Source organism: Saccostrea echinata, unplaced genomic scaffold, assembly GCF_033153115.1.
Source record: "Saccostrea echinata isolate AGI-Se365-2 ecotype Australia unplaced genomic scaffold, CSIRO_AGI_Sech_v1 ptg000030l, whole genome shotgun sequence".
In the NCBI taxonomy this organism is placed as follows: domain Eukaryota; kingdom Metazoa; phylum Mollusca; class Bivalvia; order Ostreida; family Ostreidae; genus Saccostrea; species Saccostrea echinata.
In genome coordinates, this window is record NW_026889779.1 from 23259250 (window position 1) to 23286843 (window position 27594).

Below are 27594 nucleotides of genomic sequence, written 5' to 3' on the forward strand. Positions count from 1 at the left end.
GAATGTATTTTTATTTGTATTGATAAACTTGCATTCCTTAAACTTTTGTGTATGTATATATAATAGGATAAGTGAGAACCAAGACATCACGTCGTCAAGTTTAAAAACAGACAAAAGATCATTTAATAATCGAGATGATACATCCCCAGAAAGAATTACTGAGGAACAGAATCTTGATGGTGGATATTTGGATGCCATAGACACTGGAAAACAACAATGCTGTGGGTATGACATGTTAGGTCAGACTGCGGAAGACCAGTATGATGATATCGCGAATACTAATTCCACGACAGAAAACAGTTTTTCTAGCAGAATGGTTGAAATATTTAGTCGATCATTTACTCTTAACGAGAAAGAAATGGCACAATTTGAAATGGACTGCCAACCATCAGTGCCTTCTACGTCAACATCATCATTTATTTCACCCAATACAAATGATACGAACTTAGAAATTCCAATATTTCGACCTACTGAACCCCAACCCTTCCGTGATAAGTCTCAGGCATTTGGAGTTATGAACCCTGAATCTCACAATTCAAAGAGCAACCCACTTTTTCAGAGTTTTCAAAGTAGTGTCGAATACTCAGCAAGCACATCCACAGACGGTATCAGAAAAGAAGAACCCGAAAACAAAATTCCATGTGATGTGCTGACAAATCCTAATTCTGACTCGGTGAATAAATCATCGGATTTTTCGAGCTCAGAAAGTAAATAAGCAAGGATTTCTACGGTGAATAGAATACAGTAAATAATGAAGTCTTCCGGAATGTAATTGGTTTAGAAGCACGGAATATTTGAGAAAATAAGGCCACACATCCCACTGAACTAATTCAACTTTTGGATCATTATGCATATGGTTTAGGGGCATTTGAACTACATGTATTATGTTTGATTACATTCATTAAAGTATTACTTCTCTAAATATGTCTATAAATTCTACTTATCCAATGGTTTTTAATTTGTTTTTAAATATCGGATAAACTATGATTTAGATTAGATACCCGATCTACAAATATTACTTTATGAGGAATAGTTTCTGTGATTTTTACTAAAGTAGAAACACTATCCAAAATATTTTAAATGACACCCATATTTTCTCTTCTTTCTCACAATACTCATTGTATGAAATAAAAATGTGTAGAAAAGGAACAGTGTTTATCTCCAAGAAAAAGTCTACGTCGCCCGCGTGGCGCAGTGGTTGCTCTAGATATGCGGAGTAAGGAGTTGATCCTTACCTTTCCGATTCGAATCCCACTGTGGAACGTGGAAACCGGTCCTTCGGATGATACCGTTTAAACCAAGGTCCCGTGTCGCAGTAGGTGTTGGCACGAAAAAGATCCCACATTGCTCAAAGGCTTAAGTGCCGAGTATAGGCCCCAGGATCATGAAACAAACTTAGACTTAAGTCAAATTTTCAATCGCCTATAAAATATTTATCAGTTTGAATTTATCTCTAAATTTGTAGATAACAACACTTTTGTGTAGCAATATTGAAAAATATTTTAATTTTCTACAACATTTTAATATAAAATAAAGATTTTGACTTGAGCTTAAGATGTTTCATGATCCCGGGGCCAGGTCTAAATTTGCAGTCGTCCACCGGAAAGTGGTGGCATCTTTATATGAATGAAAAATTCTTGAAGGGACGTCAAACAAACAAATAAAAAATCTACAAACAATACAAATCTGTGAACAGGGCATAAAAACGGACTCCTTTGGAAATTCCAGAGGTGGGATCAGGTGGCCTAGGAGGAGTAAGCATCTCCTGTAGACCGGACACACCTACTGTGAGTCCTATGTATTGATCAGGTAGACGGGATATTCCAAAGTCATATATAGTATAAAAAAAGAACTAGCAATTGGAATGAAACACGTTAGCCAAAATACGACCGAATGTTAGGGTATATTTGCTAACAAGGTCATTCTAACGACCATAGAGTTTACGAAATGCTGACTCTAAATGCAGAAATTTTTTACTGGGTGGTAAATTCCAGGTGAGGGAGGGGCTTATTTTGTACAGGTGTGAATGCCTTGAGGGCTAGCAGTCTACCTGTGGTCATTTGTCTCCTAATCCTTATACACAGGAAGTGACTTAATAAACAATAGAGTACCCAAGAAGTCACACTTTACCTGTGTTGGGATTTTGTGATGGTTTTAAATTAAAAACAAAAAGTTGTAAATAAAGTTTATTCTCAATAATTTTTATTAACTTGTAATTGAATGTGTGTCAAAGCATCCCTACCCATTAAAAAAATATCATTATTCAAAGTATTTGTTGAGCTTTGAAAAAAATTTTGCTACATATTATCATAAAGAACATCATAATTATTTCAAATACTCTATAAAGGTAAGTATGCATATATATATATATTATCAAGCTAAAAATTCCAGAGTAATACAGTATCTCTATCGCTTATACCATGTGTGGTAAATATCAAAAGATCAAAAAGTTAATTTGAAGGTCACCACGAGTGTCAAACAAGGTGTATAGGGTATACACGGGGACTAGTAAGTAAATGTCAATCAAGTTCTGGCAACTAATGATGTACCTTAATGCACTTGATTGACAGGGGTACACAAACCAGGTATTTTTGAAGGGGGTGCTTTAAATGTTTGTCTTTAAACGAGGTTGTTGAAATTCCTGTAATATCAAGTTATCTATCAGTAGCCTGCCTTGGTTTAAAAATTGATCGTACTCAGAGCATGCTCTTAAATATCGAATAAGTTGGGAGACGAAAACACTATATGCAGGTGAAGTAAAAAAAAAACTGAAGTCAAATCGTTTGTCATACAGTTAAGTTGTTAGTTGCACCTTATAGTCAGTAAAACATCGAAATATGAATCAGATATGGCAGACTCTGTGGTGTTTTTATTTCGATTTCACTAGGATATATGGAGTCGGCATATGAATGGGAGTTACTATATTGTTAATTGATAAAAACGTCGTCGATATGATCTGAATGTCGAGCGGAAAGCCAAGCAAGACTTGTGTTTTAAAAAAGTGATATTTTATGCAAACCCTTAAACTACAGGTAAAAATCTTTGATGCTGAAGCACGATCTTTTTGCAAAAAAAATTTAATGCATTTTTCCAAGCTAGTTAACTATACATTTTTGCTTGGTATGAATCATATTAGCTTTGGTCAAAGAATACATGCTACTTTGTGAAAAAGGTGAAAACAATGAATAGTGATCGATCTCAAAAAACCTAAACTACAAACAATTCAAATCTGTGATCAGGACAAAAAAACTAGGATCCCCTAGAAATTTCAGTGGTGGGATCAGGTGCCCAGGAGGAGTACGCGTCTCCTGTCGACCGGTCACATCTGCCGTGAGCCCTGTGTATTGATTAGGTAGAAGAAATCCTATCGATAGATGTAACCTAAATCGTATACTAGTATTTTTTTTGACGTTCGAGTACTTCAAGATCCGCACGACCATAACGTTATAAAAGTATATTTATAAAATTTCGGGATCATATAGCTCCGGGTGATTTCCTGTAGGACCACCGTAACGTTATATAAAATGTGTAAAAAGAACCGATTTCATATCCCCAACTTAAAAACGGGTATATATTTTTTATATTTACTTAAGATATGTGAAGTCTTGAAAACGGCTATTACGTATTTAACGTAGTAATCACATTTTTACGTTTAAGAACTCTTTTTTATTATAAAATCTTTTTTGAAAAGTTTCTTCAAGAGTAATTAAATCAATGTCATCATTGTTGAATCAATGCTATAAAGGAAATAACCTAGCTATATGAATAAGTGATATCACCTATTTAAATAGGTGATATCACCTATTCGAATAGGTGATAATTATCACCAATTCAAATCAAATAGGTGATATCACCAATTCAAAAGCTGAATAGGTAAAATCACCAATTCGAATAGGTAATATCACATTGTTTTGCATTGTTTTGAAAAAAGTAGGAAAATGTACAAATCTCGCGGGATTTTTCCCCCAAAACAATGCAACGTTATTTATGGCTTATTTTTTTCACTACCTTAGCATCCCAAATGCTAAATTTCCTGCAGTTTTTTTTCATATAATTTCAAGATGATTTTATCATATATTTATCTTTTTGTTTACCCGTAATGAATATAGTGAAAAAATAAAATTTATATGACTCACTTTTGGCCGGTAACTCTAAACTTAATGCTTTACATTATAAAATATCGGGGGAAACGTATATGCAACAATACGGCACCGTTTTTCTGAGAACCATCACCAACCATAAAGGCTCTGATTTTAGGACGACTGAAAAGCTGGAGTGAACTAGTACTACTGTTGGCAAAGTGACTTTTTTTGCATGCAAATTAATTATAATTAAACCTGAACTACTGGCCAGCAAATTGGTCAATATTCGGTCAATTAATCAGCAGTAGGATACATGCTAGTTGAAACTTCATGACTTTAATTTGAGTTCCTAAAGACACTCATCAAATATATCTAAACGCCTCTTAAAAATAATAATAAGCCGGATAACTTTGTGACATTACAAACTGAGGTAAAAATAATTATTGTGTTGTCAACCAAGCTTCAAGTTAATGGTGACTTGTCGAAATATGTATAATTGTAGATCACCTTATTTTCGTTAGTTACTTGGTATTTACAAGAAAAACAAAATTTTCATGGATTCTGGTTATTGATATAATTATATAATCTATAATAATATTATACTTTCTTTTATCATATACTTAGTAGTAAATACACCGATTCTGCACTCTGCGATACGGGTGACGTCACAATACCCTATATCAATGACCGGTCCGAAAATCCATATCACGTATCGGACCGGCGTGCAAAAATTCATACGTTTGTATAAAGTTTAAAAGTTAATTAACTTGATTTTATTTAAATATACATGTAAAATAATTCTTTACTAACATTAGTGGACTTAATTTGTTTTCTAAGACCTAAGGCGCTATTAGATTTTAAAGAAAAAGAACATAAACATGCACGAAACATTTTTCAATAACTTTATGTTAACTCGCATATTTTAAAGTATTTTTAAAAATATATGATAATTAGAATACTACATACTGAAATCCATATCATATGTCATATTAGCCCTCGAGCCCCATATCAGCCCTCGGGCTGATATGGGGCCACTCGGGCTTATATGACATATGATATGGATTTTAGTAAGTAATATTCTCTATTTATTACATGTTTAGTAATAAATACAGGATATTTGCATAGGCGATATGCCTGACGTCACAATAGCCGTATCGGCCCTGCGGGGCTGATATGGATCTACAGGGCTGATATGGATCTGCGGGGCTGATATGGATCTACAGGTCTGATATGGATCTGTGGGGCTGATACGGATCAATATCACACATATGGAGGGGGGGGGGGGTCACATTCTCCTAATTCTCTTCGGCCCTCTTGCTGATATTGGTGTCTCGGGCTGATACAGGATGTGATATGGAAAAAGGTGTACATTAGTTGAATCCGATTCGTCGAGAAACATTTGCTAAAATACGCTATTATCCTCTGCATGATGAAACCACGACCTCCAGCATGATAGAACATAGCAATAGTCAACATTAATTGACGACGGAAGATATGGCAAAAAATGCAGAATTTAAGCGCGAACGATTGATTTTTAAATGAACTTGTTTAGAACATTCAGTATGATAAAATAATTATTGAATCACATGAAAGGCAGCCCCCCCCCCCCCCGAACCAATAGAAGAAAAGTATACAGTATTTCATGCAGTCACTGAAAAAAAAGAAGGAACTTGAAAGTCTTGTGTAAGTAGTGTTGAAGAAAAGTCCTTCTTAAAACACAAATCTTTATATTTTCCATGCCAGTTAACCATCAAAACATGAAATTGTTAAATTTTTTCACATATCTAGTTATTTATTAGTCCCCTACCGGTGAAACCGGAGGGGACTATAGGTTTCCTCTGAGTCTGTCCGTCCGTCTGTCTGTCTGTCCGTCTGTCCCCCTGTCTGTCTGTCAGTCTGTCCCACTTGGTTTTCCGCACTTTTTTCCTAAACGCTAGCAGATATTGAGCTGATTTTTGGTATGTGAGTGTATCTTGATGAGTTACAGATCAAGTTTGCATTTCGTTCCGCTTCATTGATTTTTGACGGAATTACGGTCTTTTCAATTTTTAGGGGTTTCCGCATTTTTCTTCTTAACGCTTTCATATATTGAGCTGATTTTTGGTATGTGAGTGTATCTTGATGAGTTACAGATCAAGTTTGCATTTCCTCATGCTTCATTGATTTTTGACGGAATTATGGCATTTTCAATTCTTAACGGGAACCAGATTACACTTGCCGGTAGGGGGACTAGTATTGCTAATGCAATACTCTCAGAATGCTTGTTAGATGAGCTTTTACAACAAAGAATTTATGGTACATAGCAAAAGAAAAGACCGATACCAGCTGTGATGGCGGGAAGGGGGGGTGGGGCATGGGACCATTATAAAAACAGAGAAAACAGAGACAGAACATTACATGAAATGATTCCTGTTGTTTATTATAATATAGCAAAAACAACCAACCTTGTTCATGATAACAAAAACAAAAGAGCTCAAAGAAAATTAAACTTTACATTATTTTAAACATTTGTGAAACTTCAGGACATGCCTGAATATGGCACAATAGCTTTTATAAACTTATAATGATAATTGTAAACAATTATAAAAAATCACAGCTTCAAATGTAATAACATTGAGACAGATATATCATCTAAGTATTTGTGCTGCAATATACCATCAGAATAAAACTGTTGTCAAATGTATTACTAAATCTCAGTGGTAAAATGTGTAATCTTTGCAAGATTTGTGAATTTTTCGATTTTCAAACAAGTCATTTGTAAATCAAATTGCAAATAGATTGAAAGTTTTAAAATGTAAAGAAATCCTAAGTTTGTATCAATACTTTTTGCATGATGTTAAATTTTCCAAAGGATTTTTTTCTGGCTGAGTCACATGTAGCCACTTTTCCTGAACTGATGTACATGTATATAGGCCTCATGTGTAAAATTGTCTATATATACTTATGAATTATAAATTCTAATGTAGGAAAGTATAAAGGTATATAAACTTCTGGGATATGATATACTTTTACATATATATGAAGGATTCCAAAGTGTGATTGGACTCCAAACACTGTTGGTCTGCGGCAAATCCTGATGGTTTGGCATGCCAAGGTTCACATGCAGTCACAAAAGTCTGGTGGTCTAACACACCAAAGTCCGATTGTCTAATGTTTATATGCCAAAGTCTGATGCTGCAGCCATGACAAAATCCAATGGTTAAAAATAATCACTTATGATAAATTTGTAGATGACATCTTTTATTATAATGATACACCATAATCCTCAACTCTTGAGTTGGTGCAAGCCTAACTTTAACCAGCCCAATAGAGTGCGAAGACTAGACTGAAAATCTCCCTTTGGTGCGAGACTAACGCTAATTAGTCAGTGTGCCAGAACTAAACTAAATCTATTGATTGGATGCCAGACTATCCCTAATCAATATTGTGTGAGATCTGATTGTAATCTATCAGGTGGGTGCAAGTCTTGCACTGCAAGATAAACCTGATAAGTTGAATAGAATTCAAGACCTAACTTTAATCTCTCAGATGGGTGAGACACAAATTCAAAATCAGTAAGATAGTGTGCAAGGACTCACACTAATTAGTCAAATAGTGTTCAAGACAGTCAACTAGTGTTCAAGACAGTCAAGTAGTGTTCAAGACAGTCAAATAGTGTTCAAGACAGTCAAATAGTGTGAGAAGACTAATCCTAATTCATTTTGAAAGTCGAACAATGAATTTAGGATTGATGTCGGAATATTGCAACATCATAAACGTTTCCCCCCACACCACAGAATGTGTCAGACCATCTGACTTTGGAGTCTTACATATACATAAATGAACATTTATATTTCCAAATATTTTCCCTTAAGATTCTTTGCAAATTAGAAAAAGTTCATGATCTCATGAACTACCGTGGGATGAGTAAGAATATTTTTTTCATTGCGACCTAACTGAAGTCAAACAAGAGGTCCATGGGCCACAACACTCACCTGAGTAACTTTGGCCTTGCTGTTTTTCACCTGATTTCCCCTCTTGCAGTACTGTAGATTCCTAAATATGCACGATGAATTAATTATCACGTAATTACGCGAGAAGCACCATTCGCAAAATAAAATTACTCGCCTTTATTTTTATGGTGCTGAAATCAATGTAAAATCACTTGATCAACCGTCGACTCATGAATTATTGTTCTCGCGATTTTACGTGAAAGAGCCAGTTCGCGATAATAAGTACTCGCTAAAAATAAGGTATCTACAGTACTTATTGTGGCCCCGCCCACCCCTGGGGTCATGATTTGAACACTTGGAATCTACACTACCCAAGGATGCTTCGACTTAAGTTTCAGCTTTTCTGGCCCAGTTGTTCTTGAGAAGTTTTTTATGCGCCCGGATCGATAGATCGGGGGCGCATATTGTTTTTGTCCTGTCTGTCTGTCTGTTGTCAACTTTAACCTTCGCCATAACTTTTGAACCATAGGAGATAGAGACTTCATATTTGGTATGCATACTCCACTAATTAAGTTCTTTCAAATGACACCAAGGTCAATGACCTTGTGACCTTGACTGTGACCTATATGCTAAAAATAGCTTTTTTGAACTTTGTTGCCGCCGGGTGCATCTTGTTACTATATATTTCAATGTGAAAATTGGATTCCCTATTGTGGCCCCACCCTACCCCCGGGGGTCATGGTTTGAACAATTTAGAATCTACACTACCCCAGAATGCTTCCACATAAGTTTCAGTTTTCCAGCCCAGTGGTTCTTGAGAAGAAGATTTTTAAAGATTTTAACTACATATTTCAATGTAAAACTTGGATTCCCTATTGTGGCCCCACCCTACCCCCAGGGGTCATGATTTGAACAATTTAGAATCTGCACTACCCCCGGATGCTTCCACATAAGTTTCAGCTTTTCTGGCCCAGTGGTTCTTGAGAAGATTTTTTAATGACCCCATCCAATTTTTGTCTTTTCTTGATTATCTCCCCTATATAAGGGGGCTTGGCCCTTCATTTTATCAATTTAAACTCCCCTTCACCCAAGGATACTTTGTACTTATTTTGGTTAAAATTGGCCCAGTGGTTCTTGAGAAGAAGTTGAAAATGTGAAAAGTTTACAGACGGACGGACAGACAGAGGGACGGAGGACAGACAATGGGTGATCAGAAAAGCTCACTTGAGCTTTCAGCTCAGTTGAGCTAAAAATAGTGCAAACTTTTTTTTCAGAGATGATCGTTGAATGACAAAAATATTTGGCAAATCATCAGAAAAATAAAGTAAATATAAGAAATGAATTTAATTTTTGAGAATTCATGAGGTACATGAACTACAATGCTTCACATTGGCATATTTATCATGAAGCGCTAACGCGTTTCATGAAATATGCCGACGTGAAGCGTTGTAGTTTATGTTATGTAGTTTTGTGAATTCTCAAAATTAAATTCATTTCTTAAATATATCTATTCTGATCACATGTAATTGTAAGTATGCCTTCTCACAGATGATTAACACTATATTCATATATCAAATAATATAGTTCTTCTACAATAAAAGACAATCATGAGACATCTTGATTTTCAGTCTGGATGTTATACCTCTTTGATGATAGATCTTAATAATAAGGGGGTATGTTCTTAATATAACATTAATCTAAAATGTCCTTCACTATACAGTCATACATTAAAGGATCTCACAACTTATCAAATTCAATCAAATAGAAATAAAATGACCAAGAAAATACATACATTTATAAATCAATTGTTCGTGACTTGCATGATATATATAACGGTATAGATATACAAGTGAAAACAGCTGTTTATGATTTCACTTCCTGTGGGAGGGGGACCTGGGTGCGTTGTCTTCCCTCGGCCATCAGACTCTCAATCTCCTCCACGGTCCGGGGGACACAAGTCAGCAGCTCCATCCCGTCATCTGTGACTGCTACATCATCCTCAATACGTACCTGTCATAAAAATACCAATTATATTCTTTATAAATGTATTTACTCACATAATGAATATTTAAAAGAAAAATTTTCCAATGGGAAACAGTCTTCAAATTTGAATAAAATAAAAGGCTTTTTACCCAGTTTTTACTTTGAAATACATGTAATGATAATTGACACATTCCTGAAGAATTCAATATTTTAAGGTATTTTAGACAATTCTCACCCCTCCAAAACCTCTGTACTGGTTTAAAGCCTCACGGCACATGAACTGGGACTGCTCAGGATTATTGAAGGCTGCATCTAACAGCTGAAAAAGAAAACAATAGCTGATCGAACATAACTCTCTACTATTTCCCTTTTGCATCAATTAAATCACTTATTATTAGCAAAAACTTTATTTTCGTTCGACTATTATTTTTCTTGCATACATATTGTAAATTACCGGATATATTATAAACACCACATAAAATACATACTGTAAATTATGTTATAAACACCACATAAAATACATATTGTAAAATACACTATAAACACCACATAAAATACATATTGTAAATTATGCTATAAACACCACATAAAATACATATTGTAAATTATGCTATAAACATCACATAACTATCTCACGTGAATAAGGTATAATAATAATAATATTATTACTGATGTACAGTGGCTACTGTGCATAGTACATTCAAATACCATTCTTGGTTTACCAACATTCCAAAGTACATTCAGTCAAACCTCGTTATCTTGAACTTGAAGGGATCGAGAAAATACTTCGAGATAACCGAGGATTCGAGATATCCAGGGTAAAATACATAAGGAATAAGCAGTTGGGACTTCAAAATCACTTCGACATATCCATGGTATCGAGATATCCATGTTTGAGATACCGAAGTTCAACTGTACCACATCTCTGATATAAACGAGTACTTTAGTCATTACCATTGTGGCCCTTACCACTATTACTATTCTTAGAACTTACCACATGCATTCCTGATTCTATCATCACTATTATCATTCTGGGCACTATCATTATCGCCAATTTTAAAAACTTACCACATCTATGAAATAAACTCCTGGTTCTATGGTCACTATACCATTCTGGGCACTATCATTGCCAATTTTAAAAACTTACCACATCTATGAAAAAAACTCTTGGTTCTATAGTCACTATACCATTTTGGGCGCTATCATTGCCAATTTTAAAAACTTACCACATCTATGAAATAAACTCCTGGTTCTATAGTCAGTACCATTCTGGGTTGGACTACTCTGGCCGTCCTCAGGGACTTCAATCCGGGCTGATCACTCCTCTCTATACCCTACTCATATCAACAACCACAACTGGTTATTTACAGAAATATAAAACAACTGTACAAAACAAACTTTCTTTCTTCCTACATGAGGTGTGTTCATTCTAAATTCATGAACTTTGAAGCCAATATACAATACATGTATATAGATGAATGAAAATTTACTTAGCTTAGTTTAATAACATTACAGTTAAGAATGAGTCATATTTTTTAACTTAAAATAAAAAAATTGAATCAACTATTAAATAAAGAATGATATGCAATGTTTGTCATCTGAATGAACACAAATAAATAAAGTATGCCTTTAATGATCATAATTATGTGTATTGATGGATGGGTATTTAATGGGTATACAAAGGTTTTATAAAATCCTAACCTCAGGATACCCTCCAACATCATGGGTATCAATTCCCATAAAGTGTCCTAGACCATGAGGCATAAACACTGCCCCCAGACGGACCTTCATCATCTCATCAATGTCCCCCTTTAGGAGCCCCAGCTTCTTAAGCTCCTCCAGGTGTACCCTATCTGCCAGCAGGTGCATGTCCACCCATGACACACCTGTCAGAAACAACAGAAGAAGTCATGATAGGTGATTCCATGGTGAAATAAAAAGAAATGCAGAAAATACGAGGGCTGTTCAAAAATTACGCGGACTCTGCTTTTACTTACTTTTACTGATGTCAAATAACTATGAAATTTTACAGAAACATATTCCTTAATGATTTTAGTAAAATTTTGGCACAATTTTTTGATAATAATTAATTTCTCTAAAAATTATTGCTGTTTTCATATTGCCCATGGGGACGTACGGAGCACGGCCAAATATTTGAAGAACGAACTCTCAAAACCCATAATTTTACTCATTGAGTTTATATAATTCGCGAGATTATTCGACAATTTTCTCAAGATTCTTTACATTGTTACATTATTATGAATTAAAAATTATTGAGGTTATATTTGAGGTATTAACAGAAATACTGTTATTTTTCTCCGATGTGTTCCCTATGAAAACAACTGCAAAAATGACATCGAGTGATTCGACGGAGCAGCGCACGTTTGTCAAATTATGTGTAGAATATGGAACACGCCCTCAGAGACCCAAATATACTCGATGAAACATGTAGTAAACAAGCGATAAGCCAGACATCTGTCTTCAAATAGCACAAGAAAAATTCAAATGGTAGGACTTTATTAAAAACGTTGGAGGGGGGGTGTCGGAAGAAGATCTGGACTATTCCCCTTTTTCAGGGCGAACAACGTCACATAATATTTCAGAGGTAGTTCCAGTTTTGGGGTTAAAAAACAAAAAAAAAGATTTAAAATACTTCACTAGTTTTATAGTTTCCAAGCTGGTTTAGAAATGACATATAGATGTTAATGATGAGTGGATAAAGTGACACAAACTGTGTATCAAACGCAAAGGAGAAGACTATTTGAGAAAATTAGATTGCATAAGTTATATGATGTTGTGACATCCCAGATTTCACTTTAACTGCATCGTGATTCCATGATAGGTCTGAAGTTATCACTCAAAATTGATATTTATTTCCAATATATTGATATGAAATGTTGTTGACCATTAAAGTAAAGATTCAGTTATAATATGTGTGACTGTTTGTGTGTTTTTGTCGTCAAATATTTTTTCTCTGCAACAAATCCGCATATTTTTTGAACGCCTCTCGTACATGTGTTCAGCAACCAATGATAATTTTAAAGCACCATTAAAAGTGAAAATTGAAATTCAAAACAGGTGACTGTCATGTATGAAAACCCTCCTACAGTAATGAAAACTACTAGTAATTGCATGGTACAACATGCATTTTCAGCCAGTATTTAAATTAAAAATACTTGAAGGTCAGGTAAGACAGCTCATTGCAAAATTTCCACAGGGGTTGGTGAAGCACAAAATATACCAAGTAAGGTGAAAATATTAAAAAAATTAACATAGGTTGGGATTCGAACCCTGAACCTATCAGAAACTGGCCTTCCAGCAAGAAATCAGAACATTTTTTTTCTTTTTTACTCAAATAATTTTTTCCAATGGCATTTAACTCAATATTGAATGCCCCCAATCTACAAATTCTTCCCATGGTCTTGTACGTTTGACTACAGGAGAATTTAGTACAATTCACCTGGTTTCAAAGCCTTCATTACAGCCCTGCTTGATTTATACACAGTCTCATAAATTCCTCTTTGTTTTTCTGTAAACTTTCCATTGGCTGGGTAGGAACAGGTAATGTCAGATGTGTAACAGTAATATTCTCCACCCATGTCTAGAAGGCTAAAGGGAAAAAAATTCTTTTGCTATAACACCATCTTCTACAGTTCATGTAATTAATATGCATCCATAACAATGTATAATATTCAGTATAAAACAACATGTGTTTTCCAAACTTTTTTTGACTTGTCATAAGGTTAAGGATTCCTATCCTGGGACCCTTACCACATGTCTCCGTCCTGTACCTTTTTGGCATTGGGGGCACCTGCATGTCCATAGTGTAACACAGAGCCATTATCCCCACTGAAGTAAAACACAAGAACAGTGTAGAGAAAACACTATGTCAAAAACACACAAAGCAGAGACAATCATATAGCTGTATATCTACTCATCTTTTTATAGTAGCCTCACAGTGATAATAAGTACTTTTATTAAACTAAAATTTATAGTTAAGCAATGCCTTTAACATATGCCCTACCTGCCACAAATACATGTGTATGCTAACAGTCGAATTCCTCCATTAAATTGACAGTAATGCTTGAAGATACTGTAAAGAGAAGAAATGGAGAAATCATGAAACACACACAAAATATAGCAGTGATTACATACAAGTCTTTTATACTACTGTATAGATGATCAGATTTACCTTTCCATCTGATATTCATACATTCCAGGCCTAACACATCTCATCACCTGTAATTATAATGCCAAGATAAGATAAATTGCTCCATGTATTCTATATCTGTATACAATACAATGTACCAGTATAAAAATCTAAAAAAGAAAAGATAAGGGAAATTTGTGTTATTATCATATTTATATGACATTGTCTGATTCATTGAGAAAAAAAAAAGGAAAACTGATTCTCTGCACTTAATTGACAAACAGTAATATTACTCAAAACTGTTTAGAATAAGATAATCTGGCTTTATTGTAATTGTTTATATAATTGAACGTTTTAACACATTAAAAGTCTTATCATGTACTTGATACTAATAGTCTTCATTCATTGTGACATTGCTGTATTCTGACAAGACTTAATCCAACAGATTCAGTTTTGCTATTACAATTGACTGACAATGATAATTACATTCACAAAAGGAAATAATTCTGTATTAACACAGTCAATCTTTTGTCAAGCCATCACTATATAATTATTCTTTAATAATCCTTAATTAACAAAACAAGAGGCCCAAGGGCCTTAATGGTCACCTGAGTATAATACAACAATTTAGAAGTTAAATACACTGATAGATGAAGCTTTGTTGCCCTAAAGCAAGAGAAGTAGAAAGATCAGGATCAACAAAATAATTAGTCTAGTATTCAGTATCAACTCATAACTTAAGTTCTAAAGCTGTCCCCCACTTAACACTATCACCATGCAGACTATTATAACACACTATTAGTGCTCCTGTACTATTTTTAAACCCATATTAATACCTCTAGCGTTGACCTCTCTTATGGTCTTTGAAGAACTTTTAATAAGATAAGTTATTTTTGTTCATTTTTATTTATCTATTACTTACAGGTCTGCCTGATTATTAAAACTAAGAAAGTACTTATTGAAATATACGATAAACATTCTTGCATAATTATCTTATTCTATTAACCTTTCAAATACATTATTTACAGTGATTCATTATCAAAGGTGAATGGAAAAGGGGAATAACTTCTCTCAGTAGAATACAAATTAATAGAGCCCTGCCCAGTACCAGAATGCTTAGACAAATGGTCCAGATGTTCAAAAATCTGGTAGAAATATGCTTACTTATATCATTTAAACTTTTACTCAGTTTGCTTCCAATATGCCCAGAAGCAGAGAAGAATTTCACAGGTACAATGCATTTTCACTACAGATTCAACAAAGCCTTACCCTAACACCAGAACCCAAGACCAGAGGTCAAGAAATTTACAGATTTGGAAGAGTTACCCTCATCATCATACCTATGGACTTCAAAGAATTAAAACTTTTCCACTATATTATCAAAAGCCCCCCCCCCCTCCTCATTATGCCAGAACCCATGACCCTAGGACCACAAGATTAAAAAATTCTGTTCGAAGCTCCCATTTTCATCATAGCTAAGCAATTTATTTATTAGCTCAACACTAAGGAGCAGACAGGATTAATTAATGATTAATTAATAGAATTAATGCATTTTCACTATATAATCAATAGAGTCCCCCCCTCCTCAAGAACCCCAAAAACTGAGGCCATATATTTAAAAATTTTGGAAGAGGAAACCTTGCCTATCATAATCATGCACTTAGTTTGTTTAAATAATCTCCAGTAGCAAAGAAGAAGATTTTCATAGAATCAATGCATTTTCACTATATAATCAATAGAGCCCCACCCTAACACCAGAACCCCTGACCCTGGGGCCATGAAATTCACAATTTTTAAAAAGGAATCCTTATGCATCATAACCATGCACTTAGTTTGTTTAAATAATCTCCAGTAGCAGAGAAGAAGATTTTCAAAGAATCAATGCATTTTCACAATATAATCGATAGAGCCCCACCCTAACACCAGAACCCCTGACCATGGGGCCATGAAATTCACAATTTTTAAAAAGGCATCCTTATGCATTATAACCATGCACTTAGTTTGTTTAAATAATACCCAGGAGCAGAGAAGAAGATTTTCAAAGAATGAATGCATTTTCACTATATAATCAATAGAGCCCCGCCCTAACACCACAACCCCTGACCCAAGGGCCATGGCTTTCACTATTCTGGAAGGGGCCCACCTCCTCCTCATAACTATGTACTTAGTTTATCACCTTAATGCCTAGGAGCAGAGGAGAAGATTTTCAAAGAATTAATGCATTTTCACTATATAGTCAATAGAGCCCCGCCCTAACACCAGAACCCCTGACCCAGGTGAAATTCACAATTCTTGAAAAGGCACTTTTGCTCATCATAACTATGTACATGTACTTAGCTACTTTATTTAATACTCAGGAGAAGAGAAGAAGATTTTCAAAGAATTAATGCATTTTCACTATATAATCTATAGAGCCCCACCCTTACACCAGAACCCCTAACCCCGGGGCCATGAATTTCACAATTTGGAAGAGGCACTCTTGCTCATCATAACTATGTACTTAGTTACTTTATTTAATACCCAGGAGCAGAGAAGAAGATTTTCAAAGAATCAATGCATTTTCACTATATAATCAATAGAGCCCCGCCCTAACACCAGAACTCCTGACCCTGGGGTCATGAATTTCAAAATTTTGGAAGAGGCACTCTTGCTCTTCATAACTATGTACTTAGTTACCTTATTTAATACCCAGGAGCAGAGAAGAAGATTTTCAAAGAAATAATGCACTTTCACTATATGATCTATATAGCCCCACCCTGGGGCCAGAACCCCTGACCCTGGGGCCATGAATTTCATAATTTTGGAAGAGGCACTCTTGCTTTTCATAAATATGTACTTAGTTACCTTATTTAATACCCAGGAGCAGAGAAGAAGATTTTCAAAGAAATAATGCACTTTCACTATATGATCTATATAGCCCCACCCTGGGGCCAGAACCCCTGACCCTGGGGCCATGAATTTCACAATTTTGGTAGAGGGCTCAATGCTTATTACAATGATGCCAACAGTTTGACTGCTTGATGTCCAGGAGTAAAGAAGAAGATTTTAAAGATTGCATTATTTTTGGTGGTTTTAGCCCCATCCCTCAGGCCCCAGGGGGGCAGGGACCATGAAATTCAAAAATTTTGTTCCCCTTCACCCATAGCTGCTATATGCCAAATTTGGTTGAAATTGGTTGAGTGGTTTCAGAGAAGAAGCTAAACATGTTCAAATGTTAACGCACGATGACGGACGAGAACGGATAGCAATAGGTCACCTGAGTGACTCAGGTGACCTAAAAATTCAAAGAATTGTGGTCACCCGCTTTTGGTGTCTTAGTGGATGGGATGCCATTATTAACTATTTTGGTCAAACTTCAAGGTCAATGGATCAAAAATCATAGTATATTTGGAAAGGTCTTGCCACAGGTAATGTACATGTCGAATATGAAAACCCTATCTTTTCTTAATCAAAAGTTAACAGTAAAGATTTAATTTTTGAAAAGTAGTTTAAAATTCAAGGTCACAGGTTCAAAAACCATAGTACATTTGGAAAGGACTTGTCACAGGTAATGTACTTGTGTAATATGAAAGCCCTAAATTTTCTCATTCAAATTTTATAAAATTAAAAGTAATGTTAAAAGTTTTGAAAAGTAGGTCAAACTTCAAGGTCAAAGGGTTAAAAATCATAGCATATTTGGAAGGGTCTTGTCACAGGTAATGAACATATACAATATGAAAGCCCTATCTCTTCTTAATTTAAAGTTATAAGCAAAGATGAAATTTTTGAAAAGTAGGTCAAACTTCAAGGTCAAGGTCATGGGGTCAAAAATCAAAGTATATTTAGAGAGATCTTGTCACAGGTAATGTACAAGTGAAATATAAAAGCCCTAACTCTTGAACTCTTCTCATTCAAAAGTTATGACCAAGGTTAAAGTTTTTGTGACAGAATGACAGACAGACTGACAGAGGACAGACTGACAGACAGACAGAAGAATGAGATTTAATGTCCCCAGGGGGTGTTAAGCGGGGGACAAATAATATAGGCACTTTATCATAGATATCATTTTACAAATAGTTCTGCATAACACAGAAGCACAATATTTAGCAAGGATTCAATTTTGGCATAATTCGCTAGGGTAATGAGATCGCTTTAATTGTATATCATGAAAAATTCATTCAGCACTATTAGGTCTTAAGGGGTAGGAGTCATCATGCAAGATATTGTCAAATCAATAAAATTACTTCTTGCTAACATTATATACCAATTATTGAAACTTAATCCCTTAATCTTTTCTATTTATATCTTTATGGACCTCAGTGTTTGTGTGCTGATCATCTCTTCATTAATTCTGTGTGTGTTTGTGTACCATTCTATAGGCCTCTTAACTTGCATTGAAATGTTTTTTTAAATCTTTTTGAATCTGAATTTGTGTGGATTTCATTTTGTAAGTTTGGTCTGTTCTCCCTCTAGCTATAGACTTTAATAACACCCTTTGCTTGATCCACTAGCTTCTGCTTTGTAAGTTCAAATGTTTTTCTTTGTTTTTCTGTGCCTCATGTACCATTTATATCATTTTGAGCAAATGACTTGAACTTGATCTGTTTACCTCTTTGTGGGCCTCACTGCTAATTCTGTTGGAGTACCTCATTACTTCCAGTTCTAAATCTGTCTTAAACACACGGCTATCAAAAAAGTAAAAAAATATTTCAAAAAAGATGCATAATGCATTAATTAGAGCTAAGTTCCGGTGTCTGCACATGTATATTCTGTGAATTTATAAAATTAATAAAAACTAGAAATATGTCCATAGGACATGAATGCCCTGCCTAGGGTATATTAGTAATGCAACATGAAAATTTGTATTAGTGTATGAAATTTGAAGAGAATATCTTGAATAGTTTCTTTAAAATTGAAATCTAAAAAGTTGGATGTAGATGATAAATTCTCACCAAATTATTTATAAGTGCATAAGCTTACATAAATATATCTTAAATGGTTTCTTTAAAATTAAGCAAAATGCAAATTTAAGAAAAGTGAGGTCAAGGTCACAGGAAAGTTCAAGGGCAAACATTTTTGATGCAGTTGAATAGTTCTCACAAATACATATCAGCATATTAAGTTTGCTAAAAATATTTTGAATGGTTTATTTAAAACTGAGCTAAACACTAATTTAAAATAAATGAAGTTAAGGTCAAAGGGAAGGTCAAGGTAACAAAATGTTGATGCAGTTGAAAAGGTTACATCAGTGTGTATAAGAATATGTAGTTTGATAAAAATATCATGAATGGTTTCTTTAAAACCAAGTTAAACACTAATTGAGACAAGATGCCCAAGGGCCTTAAGGGCCTGAGTATAAAACAATAATCCATAGAAGATCCATGGAGTATAAAATAAACTGATAGAAGGAGCTTTTGTAAATCTTTGATCGTCCATTGTGGCCCCACCCTATCCCCAGAGTCCAGAGTCATGATTTGAACAAACTTGAATCTATACTACCTGATGTTTCCATGTAAATATAACCAATCATTGTCCATTATGGCCCACCCTACCCCTGGGGATCATGGTTTTAACAAACATAATCTACACTACCTGAGGAACCTTTCATATAAATATGACTCATCATGACTTTGCTGTTCTTGAAAAAATTTTTGAAGATTTTTTATATATATTTCTATGTAAACCTTGATCATCCATTGTGGCCCCGCCCTACCCCTGGGGGTCATGATTTGAACAAATTTGAATCTACACTACCTGAGGATGCTTCCATATAAATATAACCAATCAGGGCTTAGCTGTTCCTGAGAAGAAGATTTTTAAAGATTTTTCCTCTATATCTCTATGTAAAACTTTGATCGTCCATTGTGGCCCCACCCTTTCCCTGGGGGTCATGATTTTAACAAACTTGAGTCTACACTACCTGATGATGTTTCTGTATAAGTTTCATCTTACCTGGTCCAGTGGTTCTTGAGAAGAAGATTTTTAAAAGATACCATTAATTTTTCACTAATTCTTAATTATCTCCCCTTGGAAGAAGGCCTGGCCCTTCATTTAAACAAACTTGAATCATCTTTACCCAAGGATAGTTTGTGGCAAGTTTGGTGGAAACTGGCCCAGTGGTTCTTGAGAAGAAGTCGAAAATGTGAAAAGTTTACGCACGACGCACACCCGCATGATGACGGACAAAAACAGATTGCAATAGGTCACCTGAGTGACTCAGGTGACCTAAACAGTGAGGTCAGGGTCAAAGGAAAGGTCAAGGTAAAAAAATATTGATGCAGTTGAATAGCTTACATCAGTATGTATCAGCACATGAAGTTTGACACTAATTTAAGAAAAGTGGGGTCAATGTCAAAGGAAAGGTCAAGGTCAAAATATGTTGATGCAGTTGAATAGCTCTCATCAGTATGTATCAGCATATGAAGTTTAATAACATTATATTGAATGTTTTTTTTAAACTGAGCTAAACACTAATTTAAGAAAAGTGAGGTCAAGGTGAAAGGAAAGGTCAAGGTAAAAAAAAAAATTGATGCAGTTGAATAGCTCTCATCAGTATGTATCAGCATATGAAGTTTGATAAAAATATCGCTCTGTTTCTTTGAAACTGAGCTTTGAACAGAGCTAAATGCAAAGCGCGACGAAAAAACAGACAGAAGGATGGAAGGACGGAAGACGGACATGACAAACACTATATGCCCCGTCCATATTCATGGTAGGGCATAAGAAAAACATAACGAAACAAAAAACAAAACAAAACCAGTCACGCTGTAAACATAATTTAGAGATGTTCATATTTTAGCACCTTTTGTGCTGCTTCTTGAATTTATAAGTACATGCTAATACATGTATATCACAGGCACTTGTTTCTGCAATTTTTTTTAACCCATACTTATATGTTATAATAACACTCCCCAAAATCTCAGTCATGTACACTTTCAGTTTTAACGCAGTTTACGGAGATAAAAAAAAAATAAAGACAAGTATGCCATATAAATTATCATAGAAGATAATGCATGGTAATAAATACTTTGCCAGTGCATTTTCTCTGAAAGTGTTCATGACTGCGATTCTGGGGAGGGGGTACTCCATGTAATTCAGAGTCAGATACCTTGTGTTATCATTATACTATGGGTTAAAAAAATTATTACAGAAACAAGTGCTTGTGATGTATAAAATTACTAGAAGCTTGGCTCTGAATGTGCTGATTTTTGATATATACTAATTAAAGAATTGTTAAGGAAGATTGCACATAATTTTAAGCCCACTTATTTATATACATTTACAGCATTTAACACAAAATTAAAGAATTAAACATACCATTCAGAAATCTCAGGATGCAAGATGGCATTGTCAACTTTGAACCTATAAAAGGCACAAGTTATAATTCCAAGATAAATATTGATCTTTCTTTTACCATGTTCTCAAATAATTGAATTCCCCCCCCCCCCCCAAAAAAAAAAATATGCTCTTGTAGAAAAAAGAGGGAAAACAATTCGTCATGAAAATACTTTTAATTCAATATTGATTTTTATTAACTGTTAATTCAACACCCCTCCCCCTCACTCTACTTACTCACTGATGCCATCAAATGCTGCTTCTCTACTGTACTTGCCACTGTCTGTGTTCAAACCCCTCTACAACAGTCAAAGAGTTAAACAGCTTAGTGCTTAATGTGTCATTCAAACCCCCTCTACAATAAAATAGATAGAGGTGAAACAGTTTAGTGCTTAATGTGTCATTCAAACCCCCTCTACAATAAAGTAGACAGAGGTCAAACAGTTTAGTGTTTTATGTGCCACTCAAACCCCCTCTACAATAAAGTAGAAAAAGGTGAAACAGTTTAGTGTTTTATGTGCCACTCAAACCCCCTTTACAATAAAGTAGAAAAAGGTGAAACAGTTTAGTGTTTTATGTGCCACTCAAACCCCCTCTACAATAAAGTAGAAAAAGGTGAAACAGTTTAGTGTTTTATGTGCCACTCAAACCCCTCAAAATAAAGAAGACAATGAGTTGAAACAGTTTATTGCTTTATGTGCCATTCAAACCCCTCTACAACAAAATATTCAAAGAGTTGAAACAGTTTAGTGCTTAATGTGCCATTCAAACCCCTCTACAAATGTAAAGCAAAAATAAACAGTGAGTTCAAACCCCTCTGTAAATAAATGCAGATCCAAATATTTTTCAGTTTAAAAACTACAAAATGTACATAGGCCTGAGTATTGCAAACTACCTAAATATACCATACGTATCATGGTATGGTCATGAGATACAACATGTATCACAATACAGCTGTCAACAATAGAATTAACTGATGTCTTTACATATTTTTGTGTTGCTTAGCTTCACCATTCTAGAAAATATAATTACAGTGAATATTTCAACCCCATTTACCAAAGTTTATTATGAGTAAATTCACAGTCTCAACATTAGATTCTTTTTAATCTACCTTATTTTCCACCTTTTTGGAAGGACAAAATTTGTAAAGATTGTATGTAGATTTTTCAGGTAAGTCAATGTAAATGAACTTGTACTGGATACCTCAGCCATCAATATGATCAATGTAACACTGTATCTTTACACCTCTCAATTGTAACTGCTATTGCATACCAACTAAACACTCTATACAATGCACCAAAAAGTATGAGTGGTGTCCATTTAAAAATGACAATAAGCAAACCCTGACTGGAGAAAGTCAGTGCTGGAACAAAATATTAAACTCAGTCCAGATTCTGAATGTTTGGATGGGTGAAGTGGGCACTGACCAATCATTATGGAATGTCTACAGAACACGGTTACTGTATCTTAACTATGCCTAACTTGCATTCCCTTCTTTGGTCTTAGTTTTGTTTGATATAATCAGTCACATACTCATGTTATCATGGTAGATTGCAGGTCCTTTTTGATCTCCTTTTTAGACATATAAACTTGATACTAGAAGTGTAATGAAAGACTGATACATTGATCTCAAGGGCTCATGATAATAATAAGGCTAACTAATAAGTCTGTATTTTGATACTGTGAAAGTTAATTTTAATTAACTTTTTTATAGTTGTTTCATTAAAATTTTCAATGTCTTACTTGAGAAGTATACAAATTTTTCATGTTCCAAAGTAGCGGAGAAACAAGGTAGATAAAAATTTCCAATGTTGATACTATGGATTTACACATAACAGACTATCAAAGTAAACAGTGTTGAAATATTCTATATTTTCTATAAAATTGAAAGTAAGCAACGATAAAATATGTAAAGAACTAAAGTTGTTAGTTTATTTAACTGTTGACAGCTGTATTGTGATACATGTATCACATGACCATCTCATCATGATCATGGTGCGTATCATATTGTTAAGTAGCTTGTGATACTCAGGCCTACTCAATACACATATGAAACTGCATACAAAATTACAAATACTACAGTGTGTACAATTTTCATTTTGTTTTTGCTTATTTTGGATTTTCATTTGTTAGATGAAAATTATAGTCTTCTTAGAAAAAGCAAAAATTATTTAAAATTATAAACCTGTGAATTTAAATCTCAATACATTACATCTATATAAATTCAGGTAGCAAAACTTGATTAAAATGTCATTATCCTATAACTTTTAATACACCATTGGACGGGTATAACATTACCATCCGATTCAAAATCCATAGACATTTCAGCATGATACTTATACCTTCAGTATTAGATATAGAACTACTTACCAAAGTAAGCAGAAGGGAAGCTTTTTTGTCTTTCAGTATCTTGGCTATCTGTTGAGAAAAAATAAATTCAACGTTTGTGTGATATTGAAAATTATTAGTGTATTATTAATTATATAAAATTAATATATATATATTATTTTTTTTTTTTTTTACAAATTGTTGTGAGGTTACAGGGAAAGAACTCTTACATCATCTGCCCAATGAGCCTCCTCCACACCATAGCGAACCTGGAAATCCTTTAGTTCTAGAAGTCTACAGTGACAAATATAATCTTTGATTACATCATAGTATAACCCTTTTCTTTTCTAATTAATGAATCAGAAAACACTTTTTATATCATGTTTATAAAAAAGGTTGTTCCAGACACAAAACAAGAATATTCTACATACAAATATGAATACTGAGTACAAAGGAAATACAAATTTGAATTCAAATCAAGACGTGTTTGTGAAAAGCTGATGCTCCCATGTGGCAGCTGACTGTGAAAATTAAAGTTTCTCAATTGCAAGTCAAACTCCAAGGTCAAGAGATCAAAATTGTTGGTACCCAAAGAAAGGTCTGGTCACAAGGAATACACCTGTGAAATATGAAGGCCCTAGCACCAACTGCTCCATAGTTATGGCCATGGTTTAAGTTTTTCAATAGTAAGTCAAACTCCAACATCAAGGTCAAAGGGTCAAAATTATTGGTGTCCAAGGAGAAGTCTTTCACAAGAAATACACCTGTGAAATATGAAAGCCCTAACACCAATCATTCAAAATTTATGGGCAAGGTTAAAGTTTTTGGGAGTTTTTTTTTGTTGGGGGGGGGGGGGGTAAGTTTGTTAAAATTTTGCTAAAGTGGATCAAACTCCAAGGTCAAGGCCAAGAGGTAAAAAATGTTGGTACCCAAGGAAAGGTCTTGTCACAAGGAATACACATGTGAAATTTGCAAGCCAACGCTCCAACCAATCAAAAGATATGGGCAAGGTTAATGTTTTTGCAGAAAAACAGAGATATTGATGGGCATAGCAAAAACTATATGCTCCCAAATCTTTGATTATGGGGGCGTATAAACCTGTTTTATAAAAATAAGACCAATGCCTTAAAAATATAAATGATAATAAGATGAGCACATGAAGATATCAAGGAAAACTACAAGTACTGCAAATTTGCTTTGAAAATGAAATTTTTCAATCGGTGGTAACTAAGGCATCTAAAAATAACAAAATACTAATCAAAATTCTGTCAATATTTGTCTGAAAATAACTACCTGATGTATTATAACTGTAATGTATAAACAAATAGAAAAACATGTATCTGCTTTTGAAATTTTTCAAGTACCTGTTAGCCACAGAAAGTATCTGTTGCCCTAGAGTTCTCTAATATTCAATATTAGAAATATGAATATGTGCAGAATTTCCATGGATACAAAATAAAGTGATATAATCCTTGTAAATGTGACTTGCAATTTCCTTAACAATAAAATAAGGAAAAGTTTGTGCGGATTGTTTTGTATAATGTGTTTAAGAACTGGATTGATGGCAGATTTTATTTCTTTAGCTTTTAATTTCTCTAAACAGTGCACAATTCAATCAATGGACATGTGTACAAATAACACTAGATCACCCAAAGATATGTTTGGTCTTTCAATTCAGTTGAAAAAAAAATTATTATTAAGAAACAGGAAAGAAACAAGACTTACTTTCCCATCCAGACTGCATATACATCAGGAAGCTTAGGTGGAAAGAGAATCCCTCGTCCAGTGTCCACCTCAATAGCACCGTAAAAATCGGGTTCCTCCACGCCAAAAGCCCAGTGGAAGTAAGACTCCTGTTAAAAACTCACCCATGAAATTCATGACCAAAAAGGTTCAATGTTATATTATAGATTCTTAATCCTTCAACTTGTATATATAACACTGTTTTGAGTAAAAAGAAACTTGCTTGTCTAAAAATAGGTTCATGGTCTGAGCAGTGTCGTGTTTCTGATTCTCCACCTTGGAGGAGTACATATGCCCCCGCAGGTACTTTCTTTGTTGCTCTCAGTCTCTCTACCAAACGTTTCCTATTCTCCGTGAACATTTCAGCTGGTACCTTGAAGGTGTGTTCTCCACGACAGAATGCTGGCCTGAAAATACATGGTATAAGAGACAGGTGTTCAAAACAATAACAAAACTTACCTAGTAATTAATAAAAAAATTTTGTTTATCAAGAGGGCCACCTGTTCCTGAGCTTCCTTGTCTCAGATGTGATAGAGCAAGAGTGCGAGTGTAGGAAAACATGAGTAAGAATGCGAGGGAGAACAACAAAGTAGAGTAAGAAGTTTTCACATTATCACTCTTGTTCCTCTGCTTTGTTGTTCTTGCATTCTTCCTCAGAAAGCTCAGTTGGTAAAGCACCTGACTAGTGATTCTGGGGACCAGTTCGAATCCTGGTCTGGCACGTCACATTTTTCTAATTTAATGTTACATGTAAACATGGTAAATTAATCCCACACAGAAAAAGTATGTCTTCAATATCTTACCGTGAACCATACCTGGGAATTAGTTAGAATGCTAACTCTGTCTTGGGACTGGACATATTCATTTTAATGATAGTACATCCTATATATATTTCCATTTCTATTTGTTTTCTCAGAGTGTGATAACTCTTTGAAAGTTAGTTGACTTGATTTCTTGATCATTCTAACAGAATGCAAATTTCGCCAAGCAAGAGGCCAGGAGCTAAGGATGCCTAATATGCATGTAAATCTTGTGCGTATGTCTTAGCGTCTGACGCCAAGTAGGCCTAATATGCATGTAAATCTTGTGGTAGTTAGAATATTCTAACTGTGTCTCGGGACCCTCACCACAGTTAGAATACGTCCCATATACTTGCAATGTAGCAAATCGGAGTGGATCCACTCCGAAATGATTCTGAAGAATACAAAATGAGTTGCACTGAAAATAACTACCAAATTAATCATAACAAACCTTTTTGAGATTGTATATGCCTTTTAACCTAAAAATTAATCCATATATATACGAAAATTCAACTCATTTTCTCAACGTTTTTTCCTCGCTTCAAATTTAACGCCATGTTGACATTCGGAACTCTCTGGATTCTTCATAGAAAATGCACAGAGTTCAAGTTATCGCCCGTGTTTATTTTGCTACATTGCGAATACACGGAATGAATTCTTCCATTAAACCGGGTCTGTAGGACAATATCATTTTAACGATAGAACATTCTATCTAATCTTGTGGGGCTGTCTTTGTGTTTGACGTCACTGGGCAGGGACTATTAAATTGACATGGGAGACCTCGTGTAATTTAAATCTATTAGTCTACAAAGCTAAATTTACAATTTTTTTCACAATGCAATGGAAATATAAGGAATCACTGTCTAGTTAGTAGAGTATGCCAGGGACATCAACGATAGTTGGAAACGTGGGATAATTTATGCATAATGGGCTTCGCCCGTTCTGCAAATTATCCCACGTTTCCAACTATCGTTGATGCCCTGGCATACTATACTAACTAGACAGTGATTCCTTAAGTACCTAGACAGCAAAAATATCATCAATATGTACGATACCTTTTATGCGTCTGTACATGCATAAAGATTAAAACCTAGGCTTCAGTGAGATAAAACTTTTAAAATGTGAGGTGAAAAAATACTGACTCTGTTCTATAGGCTGCCATCTTCTATGTACGTTGCGGGTGATATGTCTCATGTAATTAAGTGGTGTCACAAGATATGACCAAATTGAAAGTGAAACTAAAACTGAAAAATCAAGACAGA

General features: G+C 34.6%; 2 protein-coding genes across 2 annotated transcripts in view; one reads left to right on the forward strand and one right to left on the reverse strand.

Annotated features, from left to right (window-relative positions):
* Nucleotides 1–943, forward strand: part of LOC133196963 (uncharacterized) — a 31842-nt gene extending 30899 nt beyond the window's left edge. The window contains exon 19 of the mRNA XM_061332806.1: nt 67–943. Within this exon, the coding sequence (XP_061188790.1) occupies nt 67–715 (649 nt within the window). The 3' untranslated portion in view covers nt 716–943. The remainder of the gene's footprint in view (nt 1–66) is intronic.
* Nucleotides 944–9729: 8786 nt separating this feature from the next.
* Nucleotides 9730–27532, reverse strand: LOC133196569 (xaa-Pro dipeptidase-like). The gene is made up of 16 exons (XM_061332438.1): nt 27475–27532; nt 25756–25939; nt 25515–25642; nt 24020–24083; nt 23832–23879; nt 21699–21760; nt 21444–21488; nt 18736–18811; nt 14190–14236; nt 14022–14090; nt 13769–13846; nt 13458–13606; nt 11699–11883; nt 11224–11331; nt 10233–10316; nt 9730–10024 (listed from the first exon to the last, which is right to left on the reverse strand). Exons 1-16 carry the CDS (start codon nt 27492–27494, stop codon nt 9878–9880), a joined length of 1494 nt encoding a protein of 497 aa, XP_061188422.1. The 5' UTR covers nt 27495–27532; the 3' UTR covers nt 9730–9877.
* Nucleotides 27533–27594: the final 62 nt, after the last annotated feature.

Bases quoted from the DNA above. Each gene is read 5' to 3' on its own strand.
- LOC133196569 (XM_061332438.1), bottom strand. From the start codon at position 27,494: ATGGCAGCCTATAGAACAGA. The intron at 25,643-25,755 runs GCAAGTTTCTTT...AGTTTTTAACAG, and splicing joins ATGAACCTATTTTTAGACAA to GAGTCTTACTTCCACTGGGC. The intron at 11,332-11,698 runs GTTAGGATTTTA...TGATATGAGTAG, and splicing joins ATGTTGGAGGGTATCCTGAG to GGTATAGAGAGGAGTGATCA.